Below are 25,874 nucleotides of genomic sequence, written 5' to 3'. Positions count from 1 at the left end.
GGTGGCTGCCAAAAGGTACGTACAGTACTTTGTAAGGCTCAAAGTCTACTGCACCCTCCAGTGTGGAAGGACAAAGGCAGAAAGTTCACATTGAATATTGTCTTAGAGCCAAAAGCTGGCTAAGCAAAGGCCACCGTTACAAACAGAACAATGCTTTCTGATTGATTGGTGATTAAAGAAAAATGAAGATGTCTAATAATTGTTGGTTTAGGAGAAGGGAATTTCAGTTTTCTTTCTTCTCTCATTTAAATATGATAGACTTAAGGCAGTCCATTGCAACTGCACAAAAGTTTACAGTGCAGTACTTAACTTTAGATTTAGATGATGTGCAACAAATTTTTAAGTGGGTTAATTAGGTTTACTATAATTATTATCAGAGCTAGGGTCTTAATTTTTTTAAACATCTAGACTAACCAGCATTGTTTCATATGCAAAGAAGGGGCGTAACATTGATCAATGATACAATTAAACCATTGTTAAGCAACAGACGAACCGTGATTGATCAACAAATGTCCCAAAGCAAAGTCCCTCCATATGTGAAAATGATAGCGGTATCTGACCTTTGATGCTCTGAAGAGATTCAAGTAGTGTATTGGAAATGACCCTCTCTTATTGTTAAAATCAGCAAGCAAACAATGTTATTGAAGGACAATTGTGATATGATTTATCAGAAGTGTTTTCATTGTAGTTTAATATATGATTTATTTATACTGCAAATTGTGCATTTCTCTTGGTTTCTGCAAGAATCTGAATTAGCTCAATTAAACATTCATTCAGGTTCTAATCTCTTTTGTTATATCACAAAGGATATGTATACGTATACTAAACTGCACAGAAAGGATTGTTCAAATGTAAATCACAATGATAAATTCAATGGCATCTTTTTGTAATTCCTAGCTGATAGCTGTCTAGACTCATCATATCTATCTCAGCATATCTACAAATAACTTGCATCTCTGATTTAATTGACAGCCTTTGACTGATAAGATGTATTCCTTCTGCTTATTTCTTTATTCTATAATTCACAAAAGGTTGGTTAAATATGCAATGACCATATGAGAGAGTGTTGGGGGGACAGGGAGAAGCGGGGAGAGAGAAAGGGGGTGTAATGTGTGTGTTTACAATCCTGGAATTAAATGATTGCGAAGATTTTTTGTTTTGTTTTGCAACTAAAATATATAGTAAAGGAGTTTGCTTTTGAAAGCATACATACATTTTTGGAGTCATAAAGTGTTTATGGCGGTGCATTTGGAGGTGATGGTCGTACAAAGGGAGATAAAGTGTGTGCATTTTTATCAGGTTCCTCAAGACTCACCTGTATGCAAAGGTATTCATGATGTCAGCCATGTCCCAGTTTCTATTTTCCTTTTAATTGAACAAGAAGGCTTGTTCAATATACTATATTAAGAACTGCACTTTTCTAGACTTAAATACTTTCTAATTGTGTCTGTGTGTCAAATATTTTCAATGTGAATGCAGCAGTAATTAAATGATTTTTGCATAAAGAAGCTTCAGTATACATGTTATTGTTTATCAATAAATTATGAGTATTCTAGTAAAAGTAGTAGTAATATATGTAGCTCTACAATATGGCTTAAATAAATTAGAAAATGGTAAAACCATGCATTCTTCGAAGGCTGGTAGAGTAGAATACATTAAATGTAAAAATATTTCTTTGCTTGAGTGCTGCTTATATAACGATATATAACGAATGATTTGCCCTACACAGGGTGGGTTAAATAAAGATACAATTTGTGTTGTCGTATGTAAATTTGTAGCTCTGCCCACATACATTGCTGCTGCTGCTATTTATATATCAATATCTGCTTTTAGTTCGCTCAATCTTTACTTAATAGTTTATGGTTTCACTAGTGCATTTAAAATTAAGTTAAAAGTCAGCCGCCGATTTAAGCTCAACTGGCTCATAATGTATAAACGAGGGGAACATGAATTGTGACATTGAAATGTCAAAGAGGTTACATGAATGTACTCTCCTGGCTATTGTGTCAACAACAAAACACATTAAACATCTCATGTGCACCCTCAGAGCTCGGTGAATTGGATCTTTTAGTTGATTCCAACTAGAAAGAACTGTGCTTGCAAATTGGTGTTGCATTAGTCAGATTTAGTCCACTCCAAAGTTGTGTAATGCCCCATTGCAAAACTCTGCAGAAAGGTCTATCTCCTTTTTTGTATTTGCATTTACAGTGATAGTCATAGACAGAGTCCAAAATATCAGCAAGTTCATTATTTTGCATGTACAAATGTAGTTAACGTTATGAAATAAAAGCCATTCTCTGTAAAAATGCATTTAATAACGTTCGTCTGCACTTGCTTATCCTCATTAAATAAATAATGAATACAAAAAGCTGTGCTTATTAGTTCCATTGCATCCTGTGTCCTATTGTATTCTGCTTTACTGTGTGAATAATCGGCCATTGCAACAGCAGGTATGAACATCACCAGGAAGGAGGAAAGTCACAAATGGCTCCAAATCCTGCATGATGTAAGCCTTCTACCTCCGCAATCCAACCACTTGAGTTTTGAGCACACTAAGGAGGGGTGCGGAGGAATTATTCTGGGAAATGTAGGTAAACGTTGGAGCAGATCACACAGAATTTTAAAAGGAAAGTGAGTGAAAATAAGTACAATTATAAAATAACCCAGGAACGAAATGTAAATACTATATACGTCTTTCTAGCAAACCTTCTTTAACAGTATATTTCATTGATCTTAGAGGACAAAGGCATGACAGAGTTGGCTGGCTGGTGGTGACCAGTAATCTCTTGGACACAATCAGGGAATAAGGACAGCCTTTTTCGAAATAGTTTTTGTTGTAAATATTTACATTCACTGAAGTGCTGATGGTAACATACTGAACTATACTCTGTCTTCCGCACAGTTATGATTATATACATATACTTAAGACGAGATCCAATCAGGTTTATCCCCTGTCACCAACATAGAGTGATTAGTGGCAGACTGTGACTGTGTCATTGACTTTAAACTGTATGACCCAGAAGCCAGACTAGACAGCCAGCCAGGCCTTAGCCCTCTCTATTTGCGCAAGTCTATCGCAGGGTAAAGGTCCCTGTGTAGGACAAATCATTAGTGCTCATTGATGTCGTTATATAAGCACTCAAGCAAAGGACACATATTTTACATTGAATTTATTCTACTCTGCCAGCCTTCGAAGAATGCATGGTTTTGTTTGCATGATTTTACCATTTTCAAATTTATTTAAGCAAAATTGTAGACCGACATATTTCCATATTACTACTACTATTACTAGAAGATTTATTAATAAACAATAACATGTATACTGAAGCTTCTTTATGCAAAAAACATTCAATTACTGCTGCATTCACACTGAAAATGTATGACACACAGACACAATTAGAACGTATTTAAGTCTATAAAAAGTGCAGTTCTTTAAATAGTATATTGAACGAGCCTTCTAGTTCAATTAAAAGGAAAATAAATACTGGGACATGGCTGACATCATGAATACCGTTGCATACAGGTGAGTCTTGAGGAACTTGATAAAAATGTGCACACTTTATCTCCTTTTGTACGAGCAAGAGGGTTAGGGTTAGGGTTACTATCTTGCACATGTTACTATCTTATGTTATGTTTCCATTACCTCCAAATGCACCGCCATAAACACTTTATGACTCCAAAAATGTATGCAGATTTCTTTTACTAAATATATTAGTTGCAAAACAAAACAAAAAATCTTCGCAATCATTTAATTCCAGGATTGTAAAAAAAACCCTAACACCCCCTTTCCCTCCCCCCGCTTCTCCCTGTCCCCCCAACATTATCTCATATGGTCATTGCAGGTTGATAAGAAAAGTGATGTCCAAAACCACCTTAACTTTCACCATGTTTTATTTTTATGACTGCATGTTATCTATAGAGTCAGTATCGTTCCCCAGATTATCTTATCTGGTACTTATTTCAGTCTGATGACACACTTTAGTGATTCTACGAAGGCAGCACTGTTCCACTTAGCTTGTCCGATTACTTTTTTGTACTTTGTGTTACTTTAAGATGCATGACAGACAGAATATTATTAGAAGTAAGACTTTAAATATGTGGTTATTCTAAAATGTGTAACATATAAGTGTTTATTAGCATTAATTTTTTGTATTCAAGATATGTGATGAAAGCAATATAATTTTTTTTCAAACCTATTTCTCTATCTCTTGTTTCTAAAATGTAGCACATGAAACAACAATAATATACAAGCATGTTTATTTCAGTTTCACGGTTGCATCCTTATGGGGAACGCACTTATGGTCAGTGGCATTCGATAAAATAAATGTAATATAGAAATCATGACATTTCAATATTATTGTTATGAAACTCAAACTAAAACCCTCCCTGAGTGTGTGTCATTGTCCTAAAATGTAGCTCCTAGCCACAATTATTAGCCATACCCCAACAAAATACATAAAATCCATTCTTCTCTTGAATTAAATCTTTTTGAAATAAATAGGATCTGTGGAAGTAGGTTTTAACAAGGACAAAAGGATGAAAAAAATAGTACTGCTGTTGAGGTTCTTGCAACTGTTGTTGTGTCGTCTCATCACACCCCTTTTCTACACACTCCATGCCATTGGATGTAACAGTATGGATCCATGACAGACACCTTTTTCATTACATTGGATATCACTAGAAACAGAGCCTGTCGTGATCAGGCCTAATGGGACGTCGTCATCCTGTTAAATCAAATAAAAGTCTTATAGCCATGGAGATACGGAAACTGATAATCAAAGTCCACCACACCAAGTCAAAGAACTTCTATTTTCAGGGACCTTGGGAAACCCTGCTGGCTTCTTCAAATATTGACAGTGGTCTGTGTAGTATCCTTGAGGGAGGATTGTCCAACAGTCAGTTCAATGGAAAGGTAGACAGATCAATATGTAGTGTGTCCATATATTGTTTCTGACTACAGATATCGTCAGCGTATTTCGTGTTTCAATTAAACCACTCCTCATTTTAAGTAGACAATTGCTCCCAATTCCACAACGGCTGACATCTTTTAGGTCTCGCCAGCAAGGCCGCCTTAATGCACGGGCTTACCTGGGCTGAACCCTATCATGGCAGCAAATATATATATTTTTTTAATACTGGACCCCTGATCGGCGTAGGCCAAAGACAATTTTTTGTTCGGGCCTTACAAAGATCAGAGGCCTATCATGAGCCAAGAAAAAAGATGGCCACTAGGGGTTGCCCCCCCCGTCCCGTCCCCCCGTCAGGATTTCTCGTCCAACCCATGATCTCACACTTATGCTTTGTTTGTCAGGGATTATGTTAATTCTGTTTGTGCTGGAACCACCTCATTTATAATCTAACCCTTTAGGCCCTTTTACAAATAAAAACACGTCTCTAGGTCCTTTCCAAGTGTGATAGAACTCTAGATCAACCACGAATATGTATAATATGTAAGATGACTTCAATAAACACAATCACTATCTGTTTGTTGCATAAATCATAAAATAAAAAATGTATCACAAAAAATAAATAAACACAATCAAAGTTTTTTATAAATAGTATTTATGAATTCGAGTAAAAAGAGTATAACTGTGAAGTCTCCCCCAGAAGCTGTTAATTACTGCTGTGAACAATGTTTGTTATATTACCGGAGGAGATAAAATACGTTTATCTTTTTCGAATGCATGGGGTAGTTGTGTTTCATCTTACAAATTAAGAAAATAAAAATTGGGACCGATTTGGAAGGAGTTCCCCTGACAGGTGGCTTCGACTTAAAGGACTGAACGGTCCTCCTCAGTATTCTATATGTCCTGTATCGATTCAGTATATAATACAAATCAGAATCAGAATTACTTTTATTACATTATTGTGCAAGTACAAGAGTAAAATTATTAGGCTTGGTTCCTCAACAGCCACATAGCAGAAACGTTGCAAGATAAAGTAAATAAAGATAAGTACAAATAAGTAAAATAAGTATATCATAATTATATATCATATATATGTAGTAAATAAAGTAAAGTAAAAAGAAAAAAAAATATATATATATAAATATAAATATATATGTGTGTTTAGGCAACTCGGTTTAGGTATAACTTGAGTATACGCTGGTTGAACACTCCTCAGTGAACTCTGACGGTGGGTGGCTGAGTGAAGGGGTGCTTCTGTTGGCCACGATTGGAATGAGAGTCAAATAACCGTACAATCTACAGCAATGTATGAGATTAGGGACCTCTGCTGGAAACATTTAAAAGTGTATGATGTGTTGACGTAGCTACATTACTGATTTAGCTCCTCAGTGACCTCTACTGGAAGTATTGGAAAGTGTATGATCGTGAACGTGCTAAAGTACTGACATAACTATACTATAGCCTACTTCAAAAACACTGATGTTTTACTTCTCTTCTGCAATTAAATACATCGTTAAAAGACATGCTATTATTATACGTGACATGAAGAAATATTCCTGTTGTTATCGTGCACGTGACGAATACAATTTAAACTTCAACTAGAGAAGCATCTATCTTCAGCAAGAGGATATATGTGTATTGTACACACCGAGGCCATGAAGCGGGTGTCAGGCTTCAGAGGGCCATACACATGGCCTCTGAGTGCGTGAAGGAGCGCGCACACTGACGCGCGGACACCCACGCACACACATCCACAAAGTTAATTATTTATCCAACCTCTTAAGCGCTGGCATACAACCTCCCTATCCTCAACGTCACAACCTCAGTTAAACCCAAGTAAGTATTCTTTTTATTTTTTTCATGATTAAGTGTATGATTTTGGACAGTCCACGCTGGATGCGCAAATAATGGTTGGTCAATCAGAAAATGATTTCTAATAAGCCTATTTTTTTAAATGACTGCCGTTATCCTCTTCAATTAACCATTGCATGAACGAATGAAGCCTACTACACAAAATTCTTCAACGGTTTGGGTTGAGGGGCACGTCACAGATCAGCTAAAGTAAAGATAGTTCAGGGCGCTGGGGAATTGAACAAGCTGATCGAAGGAGCGACTGTGGACTGGTCCATAGCACATGGGAGGGAGGGAGGGGGGTTGGAAATAAAATCGAGGGGCCACATAAAAGCGATTACAATACTTAGACTAATTGTTATGTTTCATATACAGCTAATTTAATTACAATTTATATTTAGTACGTTAAATATCCGAGGGAGTAGCCTATCGATTTAAAGCTTTTACAAAAAAGGAAACCCCCCGCTTGAACCGGGCGGCTCCAGTGAAAAACGAGCCCCTCGTCCTGTGCCACATCTTCCACCGAATCATCTGTTGCTTCTGTGGAAAATGTTTTGGCAATGAAAACTACCGAAGGGATTATTATTAAAAGAAGACAATATTGTCAGCGATTTATAATTCCCCGAACCAACGAAAGTCTCTTGAAGTAAAGGCGTACTCATACTGATCTTGTTTTCCACTTTCTACCCTTTGGTAGGAGTGAGGTTAGCGGATACTCAGCCGATGCGGATTTATAATCAGCAGCACCCCACTGTTTACTAAAGGTAAGTTGTTGTTAACTTAGTCAGATTGATTTAGTCTAAACATGGGATTCTACAAAAAGGTGTGCGCTTTCTTGAAAGACTGCATAGTTGGCAGCATTGTTTAGAAAACGAGGCAGCAGGGTCAAACCTTAACAGGTTAAACAGCTGTAGATAGGATTTACCAAATCAAGATTGATCTTTTATTAATTCACCTTCTGAAGGAGTTTAGCCTACTTGATCCCGTTACAGGGGTGGCGTGTGTGGTAAAAGCATGAGTAGGCTATTGGGTACGACCGAACCTCGTATGAGCATAGTATTTGCTACAGCCTATTATTGGCCTATTTTAAATATATTACATTTCACACCTTTGTACCTTTTTTAATTTGAAAGAATTTGTATTAGAACAAATATTACAACTGAAATGTCATGATAGTTAGTAGGCCTAATAGATTATTATAACGATCTGGTGTTAAAAAAATAAGCTCCCTCTCTGCTATTTGATGCAGAAGAAAATAAGCATGCACTATGTAGGCTACAGATTGCAAATCCCATCTCCATGCTCTTCATGTGCTTCAGAGGGTTACATCTCCTTCCTCCCTCGCATCGTGTAGCCCTAAGCACAGCTACCCTGTTGCCTTGGCTACTGGTGTGTCAGGGGACTAGTCATACAGCACCACAACCTTCTCTTCGTACCACATCCAAGGGGGAGGGGGTAAGGTAACCAGGGAAGGAAGCGGCAGCGCTCGTGAAAAATACACACATAAACAACTTGAAACCGCTGTTTTCCACTCTGGACAACTCCCGCCCTCACATGGAAACCAGAGGGCTCAGATGCCAATTTCGTTCGTTTCTGTGTTCCGAAAGAAGTCGGACAATCGTGCTCTGGGAGTGAGACACGATTCAATACATACATTTTTGTGAGCACGAGCACGAAATCGCGTGATACCAGGTTGCAGATGCACGAGGTCCAACGCTGCGGTCCGACCCGGGATCCGAACCCGTCACCCTGACTCATGAACCAGCGCCCATGTGGAGTGGCCTTGTGGGGCCGTTGTATTGGTCTTATCAGAGGATGCGTCGCGCCGACGCTTTGAATAATATGAACTCGCACATATGTTTTCGAGTAGCTGGCGATGGGAAATGTTCAGTGTGACCTCTGACATCATCACAGTGCCAGTTCTATTCTGGGAGACTACACTGGGAAGGCACGGAACGGATAACGCGTCATGATTGGTTTTGCTGTTATTGTTCAGGTTATGAGAGAGAGAGAGAGAGAGAGAGAGAGAGAGAGAGAGAGAGAGAGAGAGAGAGAGAGAGAGAGAGAGAGAGAGAGAGAGAGAGAGAGAGAGAGAGAGAGAGAGAGAGAGAGAGAGAGAGAGAGAGAGGGCTCTGTGTATTTGACATCCCATGGGTTCTCTGATACCAGCAGCTTACCTTTTACCCTCTTTTTTGTTCTAATGTCTGTTACACTGTAATAACAAGTCTCACCTGTTACCTGACCAACATACAGTTGTAGGTGGAATACATAGGGAATGATTTACCACATAAAAAGTTTTGTTTCTGTATTTGTGCGCACGTGTATTCCCGTAGCCATCTGTGAGCTCTCCGAGGTCTGGACCTTGCAAAATGTTATAGAGCTCAAAATAAAATTGGAAACAAAACACAGCTGTGTAAAAAAATCGTCAGTTGAAAACTTCTGTTACACACGTATGGACCAGCCACACACATAGTTGCTTATGACCTGTTGTACAAACGGTGAATTCCTTCAGTGGCCTGTTTGGTATTCATATTTAATGAGACACCTCAAAGAGTACAAAGAGGGATAAAGAACAAAAGCTAATAGTTGTTTACGCCGTCCCTAATGTGCTAGAAATGAAAGAGGAAGAAGGCATGGGGAGGTCGAACAGAGAAGAGTGAGTTAAACAGTGACGTCACAAGTGTGAGAAGAGTGAGTTAAACTGTGACGGTCACGAGTGTGAGAAGAGTGAGTTAAACTGTGACGGTCATGAGTGTGAGAAGAGTGAGTTAAACTGTGACGGTCATGAGTGTGAGAAGGCTGAATTAAACTGGGACGTCGCGAGTGTGAAAAGAGTAAGTTAAAACTCGATGTCATGTGTGTGAGAAGAAGAGTGAGTTAAACCGTGTTGGTCATGATTGTGAGAAGAGTGAGTAAAACCGTGGCAGTCACGAGTGTGAACAGGAAACCGAGGAACCCAGCTCTGTTATTTGAGTGTGTAGAAGGACCCGTGGTGTGCGAAGCGTTCTTGTTAACACCACAGCCAACTCCCCCCTTTACGTTGCGTCTCCCTCCTCCACCTGGAAAAGGTGGTGCAATCATGAGGTGTGGAGGGGAGGGGGAGCGTGGAGGGGAGGGGGGGGGGGGTACAAGATGGAGGCCCTGCGATGCGCTAACCAAGGGCAACCGCAAACAATGGCCGTGGAAAAAGCAATCTCTCAAAGAGGGCTGGTGTGTGTCAAACAAACCCCCCCCCCCCCCTCTCATCCTTCCCCCCTCCTCCCACATCACTTCCCCCCTCCTCCCTCATCACTTCCCCCCTCCTCCCCCTCCCATTCATCCTGCCCCCCTCCTCCCCCTCCCCTCCTCCCCTCCTCCCCCCTCCTCCCACGTCACCTCACCGCTCAATGCTTCAGATTCCACAGGTGTCTCCCAGTGGGAGTGGATGAATTGTTCTCCAAGTGGGGGGTGGGTCAGACTCAGATACAGACGATACAAACTTCAACCCCCATACACACATACGTGTATAATGAGTAGAGATGAGGCTTCGACACACACACACACACACACACACATCCAGCAGTCGCAGTGACAGCTCCTCGGGAAGCGAGATGGTCTCTTCCGATCCTCGCCAGAGAACCATTCAGCCTGAGCTCTTTGAACCGTCACAGGGTCCGAGCTGTGGAAACATTCTTTCCAGTGCGTGGCACCCCCCCCCCCCCCCCCCCCCCCCCCGACGTGCCTTCGCTCTGTGCCTCCTCTCTGCTGTCCCTCACTCGACGTCTGGAGCACGTGCTTTAGTTGGGTGTCGCCTGCGGTAATGACGGGACCTACCTGCTGAGGCGGCGGGGTCATGAACCAGATGTGTGGATGGAAAATATGAGTCAAAGGGGATCTCCTTGGTTTGAGGGGGGGGGGGGGTGGGGGGGGGGGAGGCGGGAGGGGTCTTGGAAAAAGTCAGTCCTACGTGACCAAGCAGTGAAAGCCCACCTCATCCTGTTGTATATTGGAAGGGCGGAGTTAGTGTTGGAAAGGCAAGGTGGTGTGCGTTTGTCTGTGTGTGTCTGTGCGTGCAGATTTAAGGGACAGGCCTAAAGAATGACCTTCTGTCTAACTGTCTCAGTTCAAAATGTCTGAAATGCTACTAAACGGTGATAGGTTTTGTGATTTTAGCTTGTCTCCACTTCCCACGTGGTTTGTATAAATATCTAAGCATGTGGACTTTTTGAGTACCTAAAGTTTAAATGAAGCAGCTTTTTAGGGCTTAAAATATGCTGTGGTTTTAATAACATTAGCCCAACGATAGCTGAGTGCTAGGTCAGATAGGGTGTGTTTATGTGCATGTTGAGTTCATCCGCCCATCTGCAGGGATGGAATGGGTGTGGTCTACGCAGCAGGAAAGCGTGTGAGCGTGTTTCTGTGTTTATATTTATCTCAGGCTGGAATGAACATCTTTCCAGCAGTCTCAGCCAGGCAGTGTGCGTGTGTGTCTCTCTCTCTCTCGTGCTCCTTGCTCACAGACGTTGCCTGTGAGTCACCTTTATAAAACAGCGTACGCCCTCTGAAGATCGATGCCCCTCTTATATATCTTTTCGTAACATTTCAATAAGGGGTGGTTAAAGCAAGCCGTCTTAGCTTTTAATGCGTCACTCCAAAGATTCACACTTTTACTTGTACATTTTAACTCGTAAAAGCAACATTATTTCATGTGTAATTTCTCATATATTACTTCACGCACATCGAAAATCCTATTCTCTAATCTACAATTAAATTCCTACTCTATACAATTCTCCCTCTCTCTCTCTCTCCCCCCCCCTCTCTCTCTCTCTCTCTCTCTCTCTCTCTCTCTCTCTCTCCCCCCCCCACACACACACAGTCTCACACACATCATAAAAGCACAAGGTCATAAAAATATATTTTAACAACTTTATGTGAAAAAGTTAGGGAGCAGCAGCTACTTTGCTATGTGGTGCAGACAGGAAGCTCTCTTTTACTTTTAATTGTTTTCACTATCATATACTCATGTCTAAACAAACACACACAGACACGTGGATTCACGGACACATTAAAGGCACGCCTTCCCTTAGCAACCTACGCACTAGCAGCCAGATCTCCGGGTGGTGTGTTGATAGAAATCTATTCCCTGCAATATTTAATATGCTGCCTGTGGCGGGTTTCTGCATGAGCTGTTTACATGTGTCCTCGTATCCACACAAACATCCGGTCTGACACCAAAAGACATGTATTCATATGTAAGTATATGGAACATATATATATATAGTATGTTATATATATACTATTAAAAAAATTAAGGCTTCCAATCTATTTCATTCCTAACCAAGCATTTTCGATTCTAAATACAGTATTTAATGATTACTTTGTATGATAGAGATATTATTAAATGACCTTTTTGTTTGATGCAAGACGTGTACGCTGATCTCATCACCCAACTTTAAGTTCTGAAAAATCAAGGCTGTCGCCCTGCAGAGTTGTCTACGCCGTCGGTGTGTGAAAGAGTGTATGAATGGTTGTAAGTCGCTTTCGACAAAAGCCTCTGCTAAATGCCCTAATTCTGTATTGTTGGACGTATTTTTATGCATTCAGAAGTACACAGTGCTCTTTAATGAGCAGTCCAGTCGGGTTACTATGGCCATCTGCCTTCTCCCTGACCTTTGAGGAACGGGCTCCATTGAGACTGATCGGAGCCCCCAGGACACGCTCCGCATGGAAGCGATGGGTCGATATGAGCTCTCAGGCAGATTGTCCAGTTTTTAGCACTCCTCCTTCCCTCCCTACGGACACTTATGGAGATCCACTGCGCACCCTCTTTCTTGCGCTCTCCTTATGGAGAAGATCTGGTCTATCCTCATCCGATTGTTTCAGCGAAATCCCAGTTTGTCTCCCACGCTAGATGAATCTAGAGCACAGGTTTTGTATACAGTATGAATGTCACGCCAAGGGATGACAACAGAATCATTGAGCTGCTGCATATTTGATGTCTTACCCCCTTGGGCAGGGAGGTAATGAGGCGTGTTCCTCCCCTGTAGGAGCCCAGGGGCCCATGCTGCCAGGGGCCCGTGCTGCCAAGGGACCGCCCAGGAGCCAGGGGACCGCCCAGGACAGGGGTCGTTGTGGGGGGGGGGGGGGGGCTCAAGCCAGCCAGCACAAAGAGACGCCGGGTAGAGCTGGTCCATCCATCCGTCTCCCTGTTTGTTTGTCTCTGTGTCCGTCCGTCTGCGTGCGATACGAGGGGCCCGCCACCGCGGCATCATGGGAAAGCAGAACAGCAAACTGCGGCCCGAGGTCCTGAACGACCTGAGGGAGAACACCGAGTTCTCGGACCACGAGCTGCAGGAGTGGTACCGGGGCTTCCTCAAGGACTGCCCCACGGGCCACCTCACCGTCGACGAGTTCAAGAAGATCTACGCCAACTTCTTCCCGTACGGCGACGCCTCAAAGTTCGCCGAGCACGTCTTCCGCACCTTCGACACCAACGGCGACGCCACCATCGACTTCCGGGAGTTCATCATCGCGCTGAGCGTGACGTCCCGCGGCGGCCTGGAGCAGAAGCTGCGCTGGGCCTTCAGCATGTACGACCTGGACGGGAACGGCTACATCAGCCGGGCCGAGATGCTGGAGATCGTCCAGGTGGGTGTGGTCCAGCTCTCTCCTCTCCTCACGTTTTAATTGGCCGCTCTGATGTTTAATCGTGTGACAGAGAGAGTACCGGATTGTGGTCGTAAGTGGTTATTCACTGGAGGTCTTGAATTATCTTTGTTGCCCTGAGGCGATCAGGTGAATGGAATGATGAGAAGAGAGAAAGTGGATCTAATAAGGAAAAAATGTTATCTAAACAACACTTCTCTGCTCCCTAAATCCCTACCTTTCGCCGCCATTCAATAATAGCGATACTATAAATTATTGTTATTATTATATATAGTAATTATCTCTCCAACACAAAACATAAATTCCTTTGGCATAACATCCAAACTTTTTCTTCACATTCTGTTGCTTACTACTTTGTGCTTAACTAAAAGGGTGGATTATATAATACTTGATAATCTAACACATAGCACCTTTAAATAGTCAGATTTGGAATGATGACACATCCACTTAACATTATCATCATCCAGATCTCAAAGAAAGATGTTGTTTAAGTTGAATTTGGAAGTACAACTTACAACAGTACAACTTATATTATATTTTAGTGTTACAGAAATCATTGTAAGTAATCCAACTGTAAGTAGGCAGCCTTCTCTATTTTCCCCTACTTCTCTTATCAGCGTGTGGCTATATTTACTCTGCAAATAGGATGGACTGAGCAGCTTTTTCCACATGAATGTTGGCTCAGTGGGTTGTGTTTGTACAGACGAATGTGAAGAAACAGCGACCCCCTGTCGGGTATAGATGCTTTTGTTAGTTCTAGCATTCAATTTAGGCAGGCCAGACGTTCACACATCCCAGTAAACCAACCACCACAAACAGAGCTTTGGAGCTAGTCGTCACATAAGTAATCTACATTCATGGCAGAGTGAATAACTGAAAACAAAGGGATTTGAAAACCATTCTGTTTGCATAGTAATGCTAAAGAAATAAGAATCTATATTAACTTGATTGGTAATTGATCAAAATAGTTAATGGTCCCATGGCATGCCACCAGGTGTGGTGTGATTAGCTGGTACAAGCCGTTTTGGAAATCTGCCCCTTATGACATCACAGGTGGGCGTGTCCACCTGTGATGTCATATCCTAGATGTGTACTGGATAGATCAGCCAGCCTACCCAGTGGACTGAAGCAAACATTGCTCATCTATCCGTCACACATCTAGGTGGACAGTCCCACCTGTAATGTCATAAGGGGCAGATTTCCAAAACGGCTTGTAGCGGCTAATCACACACCTGGTGGCATGCCATAGCACCTTTTAAAGAAACACTTTGGGTACACAGAATAAATCTAGGTTTTCTTTCGTCTATTAACATATTAATTAACCACTCCTTACCTCCTTCCCCAACCAATCAGGCGATTTACAAGATGGTGTCATCGGTGATGAAGATGCCCGAGGATGAATCAACACCGGAGAAACGGACGGACAAGATCTTCCGACAGATGGACACTGACAATGACGGTGAGGCTGATGCCAGGTTGTACATATAAAAATACACATAGAAGTGTACTTCAGATGGAAGACAAGTAAGAAGGGGCCCATCAGCCTATCGTTGACAAGAAGGGCAAAAAGATACCTTTACGGGTTACCAGGGATACAAATAGTTATAGATTTAGTTATAGATTTTACGAATCCAAAATAATATCTTTATTGTTTACCAGCAATATTATTTGGTCACATCTTTATGTAACAGTAAGTCATTACTGTGCTCAGTGATGGCAAATTTCAAATAACTGTTAACCTATTGGTTAACGATAACCTGCCCACTGTTTTGCAATAAGCAGTCCAATGGGCACATTGGGAACTCCATATGGTTGTGAAGTTGAATAACCTGAAACAAAATTCTTTGTATCATTTTCAGTGCATTGGACAGTTGTGTCCAATCCACACAATATGATGTACAATATAATGTACAAACAATATGATGTACAGTGGAGTAAACTAGGTTGTGCCCCACAGGGCGGTTGTCCCTGGAGGAGTTCATCAAAGGTGCCAAGAGCGACCCCTCCATCGTCAGGCTGCTGCAGTCCGACCAGGGGACGTCTCGCCAATTCTGAAGACACTAGAGAGCTTGATGGTCCACACACACGGTCAAAGAAAGTCCCCTTCTCAGTCCCACTAGCATAACATCGTGGGATTGATGTCTTCCTCTTTGTGTACTGGGCACCGCTGACCGGAGGTCACTAACACACACACACACACACACACACACACACACAATAAGACACGTCCATAGTGATACGCATCGAGACAGAAGACTCTGCCAGTATTTGGTCTCCATGCTCCACACGATGTCCAGGGTAATCCTCGGCCGCTGTTTAAACAGAATAAATTGGTCCACATAAACACACATAGGACCAGAGGACAGTTTAATGGCGTACCCTTGATAAATGTCACCGCATGTCTTAATGTTTACATGACGATATATTTATCTATGCTGTATTAATATTGCTCTCCTTTCCATCTCTCTGTTGGGCTATTACATGCTTGGTCTATTGGAACCTTTTCTTACCCCCGATACCTTTCCTTGAGATATTTTCTCCTGCTTTAAAGTGCCATCTTGGATAAATATTTGTACTGTTCAGAATGTATTTACAGTACAATGCAAGTATTATGACTATATGATTCAACTAAGAGGAGCCCTGATTGACTGAACGTTAGATGGCGTTAGTAGAAGCTCTTTGAGATGAGTGTATCAGCAGGAACTACAAGGGCCGTGATTGGTCAGTAGTTGCTCTCTTTGCCTTTGGTATTTGCATGCGCTCTGTAACTGCGACTGCAGCATTTACAGATATTTTAATTTTTCCGTTTATATGAAATGTGGAAGCATGTTTTTATTCCTTTTTATTTTTGTAACAAAAATGTCATTTTGTTTTCACACAATTGAAATAAAGTCGTGTAAGAAAAATCTACACAGACGTCCCACATAACCCCACCTTTCAGTCCCGGACGGAGCACTCTCCTCCGGTCGTTAAAACAAAAGCAAGCGACTCACTCAAAACCTAAATTCATATCAGGCTGGACATAAACTCATGGTAGATAATTATTCAAATGTTTTACAAAAATTGCTGTTTGGAAAGGTGGGCATAAAGCGGGGGGGCAGTGAGAGGGGAAGAGGCTGGTCAGATCCATCCTCTTCCTCCACCTAGGAGGGCGACTGTGTGATTATGTAGTTCTTCAGCAGGTCCGTGAGGTGGAGTCTCGACCCCCACCAAGTGTCTGACAAGGGTGACGTGAGGAACGGCAGGGGTTTTCCATTCCCACCGGCGTCTCTCCAGGGAATATGGTGGTGTTGGGGTAGGGGGTACGGCGGGACCCCGACCAAAAACAAACTGGAACAAACTGGATGGAGAGCAGGGCCAGGTGGGCCGCAGCCAGGAGCGCGGACTTATAACTCGGTCTTCTCGAAGACGTCGTCGAGGTCAACATCACTGAGGTCATACTCCTCCTCCGCAGGAAGCTGGGGGGGGGGGGGGCAGAGGGTGACATGACAGACTCTTTGGTACCTCACTTCAGGTTGGGGTTCACACAGCCAATGTTGGGAGCAGAACATTTTGGGTTCTTTGGAGATCAGAATAATTTTGACTCTTACATACTTTGCTCGACCCCAAAGAAAAAATTATATCAATTAAATATATTGTTCACGTTTTCTGAAATAAAGTTAGTTACACATTGATAGCCTACAACAAAGAGGAGATCATGTAGGTTGTTGGTTTTCGAACGTTTTGGATTTCCAAAAACACTTGCGTTCCCACAATGAATAAGTAGACCAGCTTCTCAAATGGTGGCTACCCGAAAGACTTGTTCTGAATGGGTCGCAGAGTGTGTGGTCGTAAAAAATTAAATAAATATTATTTTTACTACATACTACTTTTTTGCTAGAGTAATGTGCTGGTGTGCAGAAGCACACCACTGCCATAAAAACATAAGTAGCAGTCATAAATAGTGGCAGTAAACCAGTAGTTCTCTCCCCATTGGTCCACCTACCTCTCCGTCTTTGCCGTCCCAAGGCGCTACCGTTGTGATCTTGGGCCACGCCCCCTCCCCAACTGTTGACGTGGAACCACGACCCATAGAGAGATCCCTGGAAAAATAATAATAATTAGCAATGATTGAACAGGGTGAGTCACCCAGAAGTGATGGCCACTGAAGTGAACAGGGTGAGAGTCACCCAGAAGTGATGGCCACTGAAGTGAACAGGGTGAGAGTCACCCAGAAGTGATGGCCACTGAAGTGAACAGGGTGAGAGTCACCCAGAAGTGATGGCCACTGAAGTGAACAGGGTGAGAGTCACCCAGAAGTGGCGGCCACTGAAGTGAACAGGGTGCACATTTCTTTCTGACTGTAGTCAGACCGGAAGGAAAGCAAGGTTCGAAGTTCAAGTTTAAAAGCTTTATTTGTCCAACATGTTGCCATATTAGAGAATTGTCTTTGATTGAAGGCAGTCTGTTCTCTAATTGTGCCCCCTGTTCCCTTCAGTGGCCATCACTTCTGGGAGCCAGGGGAGATTAATAAGCAGCGCGGTAGCGCCCCCTACCTGAGGAACTCGTGAATGCCGCTGTCGCTGAATGAGCCCTTGAGCAGAGCATACTTCATCTTGCGGGCGTTGATGGCAGCCATGGCTGGGTAGCCGAACCCTCCGATTCCCAAAGCATTCTCCAACTCCATCTGGGCCCCGCCCTCGGTCCACAGCCACCTACGGACACGGCACGGGTGGGGGTAAGTGAACATGAACTTTATTTCTTGATAAACTTGATTTCATCCAAAGCACTCACAATTGTTAGGTTAACCCATTCCCCGTATACAAAAAAGATAGATAGGATAAGAGTGTATACATTAAGGGCCAGGCCGTACAAAATACAATAAGTGGGTACATTATGTGCCAGGGCACACAACATACAATCAGTGCGTAAATGGGATGTTTTTATGAGAGCAAGGGTGGAGAAGGGGCGGTTGGGGGTTAGGGAGAAGGCTATGCAGAGTCCAGGTGAACTCTTAACACGCGAGTCTTGAGTCTCTGGCTGTATTATGTTGGAGTTATTGATAGGAACGAATACAACGAAAAGAAGGACCGTACCCCCACATCTTCTTCTTGTACTTGTCAGCCATTTTCATCACAACCTCCAGATAGCTTTTCCTCCCGGACGCACCTGTTGGGAGGAAACACATGCATGAGGACCACAGAGGGGATTTTACATACAGATGATGTATTATATATATAGGAGGACACAGTACAAGATTTTTTTTGTTTTAACGGCTTAAAACCTTGCCTTCTCTTTGCTAGGGATACAGCTTAGGGACTAATTCTAAATAGTACCCAGTTGAAAAACAACTGATTATAAAGTAGTATAACTTTGTTGCTCAAGGCTCACATAAAAAAATGGAACTATACAGTTAAGTAGCATGCCGAAAAGAAAGGGGGGAACGAGGGGAGAGGTGTTGCTGACCAGTGTCGAGGATGTGTGGCAGCACAGCAATCACACACAGCTGGCTGTCCACACAGGTCTTCAGACTGTCTTCGCTGAGGATCTGAAACACACAACAATTTGGTTGTCGCTCAATTCAAATACCCAACCCAAATATCCATAATCAACTGCAATACAGGGGGTGTGGCATCCCGCCACGTAAACCTCGGCCTGGACGGGCCAGAGGGACCGTGAAGGACGGGGTATACCACCCCCCACCCACCAGCCGGCGACGTTGAGCATCCCTTTCGCCTCCCCAATCAGGGTGATTGGTGGACACCTGGCCGGTGGCAGAGGAGCCATCTTAAAAGGAGGTCCAGGGCAGCACAGCACAGCACGGGAGCAAGGAGGAAGTGCTCGTGTCCGGGAGAGGCTAGAGGCTAGAGGCCCACGGAGGCCCTAGAGACTGCGAGCTCCTTGTTTGATTTAAGTTGATTGTAAATAAATGCCTTTAACGGCGTATCCGCACGCTAAAAGTGTCGTTCATCCGTGGAACCTGGCCCAACCGAGCACCGGGTTACCACAGGGGATACCAAAATAAAAGATACTATGAAGACTTAAAATAAAAAAACAAAAATACAATACAATAACACACACACACACACACACACACACACACACACACACACACACACACACACACACACACACACACACACACACACACACACACACACACACACACACACACACACACACACACACACACACACACACACACACACACACACACCTCCATTAGCTCAGGAGGAACGGCGTTGTCAGAGAACAGGTCCAGCGCCCTGGCAATGATGTCACCCCGGGAACGCCCCCCTTGGTAGTCCTCAGGCTCCTCCCCTTTACGGAACACTTTGATGGTGGGGAATCCTCGGACCTAGACACACAACGACAGAAACAATGGACACATTATAACGTCATCTCTAAACGGGGGCATCAACAAATATGAAGTGGTGGTTAGTGGAAGATCGATTGTTAGACCTATGGTAAATCTATAGATCTACAGATAGAGACAGGTGACCCTCAGAGTCTTCTTTAGACACACCTCGCATGCTCTCGCGTGTCCTCAAGCCATTGATCGTTAATATACATCCATCAGTTGGGTTTTAAGAACTAAACAAGCCCAGAACATGGCGGTGGGTCGTTTGAGCCCCATGTACACGCTTCTGATTTTCCATTTACTCTGCATGGCATCGGGTTCAGAATACAGTACGTCATGAAACCCGTGGGAAATAGTTTGTCCCAACTGCCCATGGATCAGGAACGCGGCCCACAGTGGACTGGAGAAGGTGGACTCACCCCGTAGCGGCTGGAGACCCCCTGGTGGATGGTGGCGTCCACCGCCCCCAGGCGCACCTTCCCCTTGGTCTGCTCCTGCACCGCGCTGGCCGCCGCCGCCCACTCCGGCTCCAGGCTGCACACAACACCGTGGTGAGGAGGGCTCAAAGGCTACACGGCGCGGGCCACACATGGGCACTGACATAGGACCAGGTGATTTAACACGCGTTCCCTAAGTAGCCCTCCAATTAAGTAACATCATTATCAAGACTAAAGCCATTTGATTTGACTGTGGATCTATAAAAAGCCACAAAACCAGATTCATCTGGAAATGCGAATGCTGTTTGAGTCATTACTTTACTGATAGCTATCTTTGACTTTTATTGCCACGCTCCAATGCAGTTACATAGTACAAACTCCTCCATTTCTAACGCTGAACCCTAAAAGTACCTGTGATCATTTGCAAGAGTAGCCTTGTGTGTGTTAATCTGCGCGAGTGCGTGCATCTTCGTGTGTGTGTGTGTGTGCTTATCTGGGTATGTGTGTGTGTTTGTGTGTATGAATGTATCTGCATGAGTGTGTGTGCCTGTGTGTATGTGTGAATGTATCTGCATGTGCGCGTGTGTGTGTTTGAGGAGTTAGAAAGGGACGGGGCACAGAGCCGTACCTCTTGCAGTGTCCACACCACGGGGCAAAGAACTCCACCAGCCACACGGCGTCGCCTTCCATCACCAGCCTGTCGAAGTTGTCGTCGGTCAGCTCCACCACATCCTTGGTGCTGCCTCCTCCACCTCCACCACCACCACCACCACCACCACCACCGCTCTAGAGGACACACACAAAGACACCATTTATCAATGAGTCAGTCCGCCGTCGCTTTTCACCAAAGTGACTAATCAGAGTGGGTGTTATGAGGGAGGTTGGAGTGTGTGTGATGAGGGAGGTGGTTGGTGTGTGTTATGAGGGAGGTTGGTGTGTGTGTTATGAGGGAGGTTGGAGTGTGTTATGAGGGAGGTTGGTGTGTGTTATGAGGGAGGTTGGAGTGTGTTATGAGGGAGGTTGGTGTGTGTTATGAGGGAGGTTGGAGTGTGTTATGAGGGAGGTTGGTGTGTGTTATGAGGGAGGTTGGTGTGTGTTATGAGGGAGGTTGGAGTGTGTTATGAGGGAGGTTGGTGTGTGTTATGAGGGAGGTTGGTGTGTGTGTTATGAGGGAGGTTGGAGTGTGTTATGAGGGAGGTTGGAGTGTGTTATGAGGGAGGTTGGAGTGTGTGTTATGAGGGAGGTTGGAGTGTGTTATGAGGGAGGTTGGTGTGTGTTATGAGGGAGGTTGGAGTGTGTTATGAGGGAGGTTGGTGTGTGTTATGAGGGAGGTTGGTGTGTGTGTTATGAGGGAGGTTGGAGTGTGTGTTATGAGGGAGGTTGGAGTGTGCGTTATAAGGGAGGTTGGAGTGTGTTATGAGGGGGGTTAGAGTGTGTGTTATGAGGGAGGTTGGTGTGTTCTGTTGGTTATGATTGATCTATATGCCTCTTTAGGACGGGCGGTCCATCTATGTTCTGTGATGCACGACCTCTCCGTTTGTGTCATGTTCATGACATAAAGCTCTCGGCTACTTACATCAAAAACATGCTGATCTCCTTTTATTTTACAGGAAGATCAAATCGAAACAATGCTTAACAACTTAGTGAAAAGACGTCAGACTGCAGAGTCCCTTGAGGAATCAGCACTATAAGGTTATTGGTCGGACTGTCCTGTAGACACCCCCTGGTGCTGGGCTGTGCCGGGGGGGCTGTACCTGTCGGCTGTAGTCAGAACCTCCTGACTTGCCGCTGAGCCTCTCCTTCACCAGGGAGCGCAGCGCGGTCATGGCTCCTTCCACGATGGCCTGGCTGGTCCGTCCGCCTGGAGGGAGGGGATGGGAGGGGGGGGGCAGAGGTTAGAGGACAGCATTTCACCAGACTGTGGGAGCCATAAAGTTATGACACAAACAAAAAAAGAGCCCACTAAAAGTCACGTAGTTAGAGTGTGGCAGCCAACTAGGTGGTGTGTAGCAAATGGCCCTTTGCTACGACTAGTTTGGTGGATTTTGATGTCCATGTCTGGGACACTTAGTAGTAGTAGTATAAGGCTAAGTGTGTGATTCATTTCGTATTCAACATCGCTCATTGTCCTTATAAAATATCACTGGGTGGCCACAGGTCACATCCAGTGATAACAAGTCCCCTCTCCTTCCTAGAACACACCTTTTTCTAAACGCAGTGTTCCCTGTTTCAGGTAACCCTCTGAAACAGGGGGTTCCCTCACACTTGAAATACCATTTACGTCCAGTCAAGTAGGTCTAAGAATCCTCACTAGCAAGCAGTAAAATCTATGCAAACATGCGTCCACCTAACCCTTATTCATAGCACCCCTGTGAACTGACTACGGCTGCTCAAATCAAAATGACATCAACTCGACCGTCACTCATAGTTCATACGGCGATTTGTCGCATGTCACACATCTCAGAGATTCTGAAGCTCCGGGCAGAGTGTGCGTGAACTGTGCGTCCACACCAACGTTAGGAAGAAAGGGCAGCTTTAAATGCCATGGCCATGCGCGTCTGCGCGACATGTCCGAGCAATTCACGCATGCATCATCATGGGGACTACACTGGAAGCTTTATGCAGGTCAAGTCCATGTCAAAGTAAGACTGTACTTTCTCAAGATCATTTGTTTTGGCGAAAGGTTCCTCACACAGGGGCCACTTCACTAAGGCAAGGGGTTTCAACTGACCAATCACAGACCAAAGCTAGCAAAAACAACTCATCAAAGCCATCGGGTGCAGCTCACCTTGGAAGTCGTCCGGCTTGTTCTTATTGGCTCCAAAGATCTTGATGGTGGGGAAGCCCCTGACCCCGTACTGGCTGCCCAGGGACTTGTGTTGGTCAGCATCCACAGCCCCCACCTTCACAATACCCTGGAGACACGGGTGGAGCAAACACACTCACTCAGTGGAATTCAAATTCCTTCATCTGGCCCATTGTGTTTTCTGTAATAAAAGATGTATGGTGTGATACGTGTATTTTTTATTTAATAACAAGTAATAAGAGTTACACCTACTACAATTATTTGGACTACTATGACTACTGTGTACAAAAACAAACAGTGGTGTATGAAAACATTAATATTCTTGTGGTTCCATTTGCTTGAAGTGCTGAACCTGCCCACGCAAAATTAAAGTGTGATATTTAAATAATGATATTTAAATAAGCTCTTTGTGAGCCATCCATGGAGCAATGCGTAGCATATGTGGCTGTTGAGTGATCTTCTTGACACAAGCAATCATGATGTTCTTTAAAAACTAAACTGGGGGATGGATACTAGGGTTATATTTACACCTACTGTCCAATACTACTGAGGATGCAGACTTTTTTATCATAATGCCCAATCGGACACAGCCAGCGAGGCTTGCAACAGCAGGCAGATAAACAGCTACTCTTACTAAACATCTATGACAAACGCCTGAAAACATATAGAGCCAGGAATGAACAGAGCGAAAAACTCCAACATGAAAGATAGCTGCTACACAGTTGGTCAACATGTTTGATATCATCACCATCAGATGTGTAACCATCTGAAAAGGGCACCGTGACCCTTGTGTTTACCTTGAGGGCGGTGGCCGCCTTCTTCCAGTCCGCCGTCAGGCTCTGACAGTGGCCACACCTGCAACCAGGAGAGCAAGCTGCGTGTCAGTCACTGATGGTGAACAATGAATCAAATGTACGCCGGGGTTCCGATCAACGGACATCAACAGGTTCAACCAATACAAATAACATAACGGCTGCTGTGTTGTTGGGTGCCATTCATCTTTAGACGGACAAGTATCCTGCATTAACATGTTACGGTTGTTAGCTGTGAGCAATGCATGTTGTCTTTACAACCTTTGTGTATACAATGCCGCACTTACAATATATGCACAGTGTGACTAACAACCAGCTTATTGGTTAACAGGGATATGCACATAGCTTTGTGTAATGGTATGATTGTTATGACGGTCACACAGTAAGGTTACACATATGGGCTCACCATGGCGCATAGAACTCAATGAGCCACAGGCTGTCGCTCTGGACCACCTCCTTGTTGAAGTTGGAGGGGTTGAGCTCCACCACATCGTCCCTGGCCGAGTAGAACCCGCTGACGGCCAGCACCAGAGAGCAGCCCAGTACACCTGCAGCACCACCGCGCCGCGGGGAAAAACAGAAACACAGAAAGATGTACACAACAGCGGTGTAAGGCCAACACAATGCAGCCGCTAAGTACATCTGGCCATCTGCACCACCACGCCAAGGTGAAGGAGAGGAACACATAGGTGTCTACAACAGCAGTGTAAAGCCCAGTACACCTGCACCACCAAGTCCAGGGGAAGGACAGACGCACAGAAAGGTGTGTACAACATACAACGGCAGTGTTAAACCCACACAATGCAACCCCACACAACAAGCGATGTGCCTGTACATCTGCACAAGTATGCAGATAAGTATCACTATGAACGATTCTATCGTCACAATACGGGAAACACAGCAAGTTAGAGCATATTCAATAAGTTAAGGGACAAAAGAGTCAGCCAAACCCGTATAGTTTTCACTATGAACCCACTGCTGTACCGCAGGGCCGATAGAAACGTCGCCCAATCGCTGCTTATCCTAAAACCACGACAACATTTAACCCACAAACCATTTTCTCTGGATTTAACTAATGATAAATATTAAACCGGATAGTACATGTGCATTTTCTTACCAATTAAAAGTGAGCCCATGGTTCAGCAAGTTAGTCTCTCTCTTTGCTCCTCTCTCTGTTAGCTCCTCTGAGCGGCGCCGCCTGAAAAGTAGAAGGCGAAGTCTTACCGTGGCCCGCGCTGATTGGTTCGTCAGCGGCGACGCTCCTGTCGGGCCAATCACTGAGCGCCGTGTAGTTTCACTACCGGTATATAGGAGGAGAGGAACCCGACACGAGCGCGTCTATGAATGGATGGATGGGCGACAGAATAAAAAAAATACCGAATTATAGTTGAAACAAAAAGAGAATTGAAAAGGCTTAGGTTAACTTACAATTTGCCCCGGCCCAGCTAGAGCGGTATATAAAAATATTGTTGGTTCTAATATCATACAAAAGAAACAAAAACAGTAACAAACAACCGCCCTCAGAGTTTGTGAGTGAAAGTGTGAACCACGTGTATGAAGCTGCCATAGGCCGTCTGACACGAAGGTATACCTCTGACCAATCATCCACCTGTATCTGTCTTATTATGAGGAATTATTTTGTCCAAGTTCTATAGTTCAGTGATTGTATTATGATCAAAGTGGTGATGGGAAATACATGTCTGTGTATTCTCCAACAACCAAATAATACACTTTATAAGACCTTTGATGCGATAAGATAATAATAATAATAATAATAATAATAATAATAATAGTGGATTGTAGCCCACCAAATGTTTATCATTCGATTGTTTTCATGGCACTTGGGTATTTTAGCAAATTCTTCAACTTTTGTATGATATTAATGATATAACAATAATCAATAATCAGCATTTCTAATAGTGGGCCATTTCAACAGAGGCCTGATGGATCTTGTTGAATGCTTTATGTAAGGCTGTCAGTGACCACTAGATGGAAACAAACACTACGGTCCCACGGCGGAGTTCGTGTCTGATTGAACACACATCCAACTATTTCATATTCAATATACGCATTAGT

The 25,874-nt window shown here is 43.8% G+C and overlaps 2 protein-coding genes across 4 annotated transcripts; one reads left to right on the top strand and one right to left on the bottom strand.

The window, feature by feature from the left end:
- The first annotated feature begins 6,664 nt into the window (after window positions 1–6,664).
- hpcal1 (hippocalcin-like 1) lies at window positions 6,665–16,313 on the top strand. Of its 3 annotated transcripts, XM_060041121.1 has the most exons (5): window positions 6,665–6,743; window positions 7,456–7,522; window positions 12,785–13,385; window positions 14,757–14,862; window positions 15,361–16,313. In XM_060041121.1, exons 3-5 carry the CDS (start codon window positions 13,008–13,010, stop codon window positions 15,456–15,458), a joined length of 582 nt encoding a protein of 193 aa, XP_059897104.1. In that variant the 5' UTR covers window positions 6,665–6,743; window positions 7,456–7,522; window positions 12,785–13,007; the 3' UTR covers window positions 15,459–16,313. The 3 variants fall into 3 exon arrangements, with proteins under 3 accessions (XP_059897104.1, XP_059897105.1, XP_059897103.1); XM_060041122.1 differs by lacking the exon at window positions 6,665–6,743 and having other exon boundaries at window positions 7,171–7,522; window positions 12,988–13,385; XM_060041120.1 differs by lacking the exon at window positions 6,665–6,743 and having other exon boundaries at window positions 7,194–7,522.
- pdia6 (protein disulfide isomerase family A, member 6) lies at window positions 16,231–25,059 on the bottom strand. Its single transcript, XM_060041119.1, has 13 exons — window positions 24,916–25,059; window positions 24,205–24,346; window positions 23,784–23,841; window positions 22,969–23,095; window positions 21,935–22,041; window positions 20,809–20,966; window positions 20,163–20,277; window positions 19,600–19,740; window positions 18,849–18,930; window positions 18,479–18,551; window positions 17,939–18,097; window positions 17,389–17,485; window positions 16,231–16,861 (listed from the first exon to the last, which is right to left on the bottom strand). Exons 1-13 carry the CDS (start codon window positions 24,932–24,934, stop codon window positions 16,790–16,792), a joined length of 1,350 nt encoding a protein of 449 aa, XP_059897102.1. The 5' UTR covers window positions 24,935–25,059; the 3' UTR covers window positions 16,231–16,789.
- Window positions 25,060–25,874: the final 815 nt, after the last annotated feature.

Source organism: Gadus macrocephalus, chromosome 21 (assembly GCF_031168955.1).
Source record: "Gadus macrocephalus chromosome 21, ASM3116895v1".
NCBI classification, from domain to species: domain Eukaryota; kingdom Metazoa; phylum Chordata; class Actinopteri; order Gadiformes; family Gadidae; genus Gadus; species Gadus macrocephalus.
Note: the sequence above shows the minus strand (reverse complement) of the source record. Positions and strands in the feature narration are given on the sequence as shown.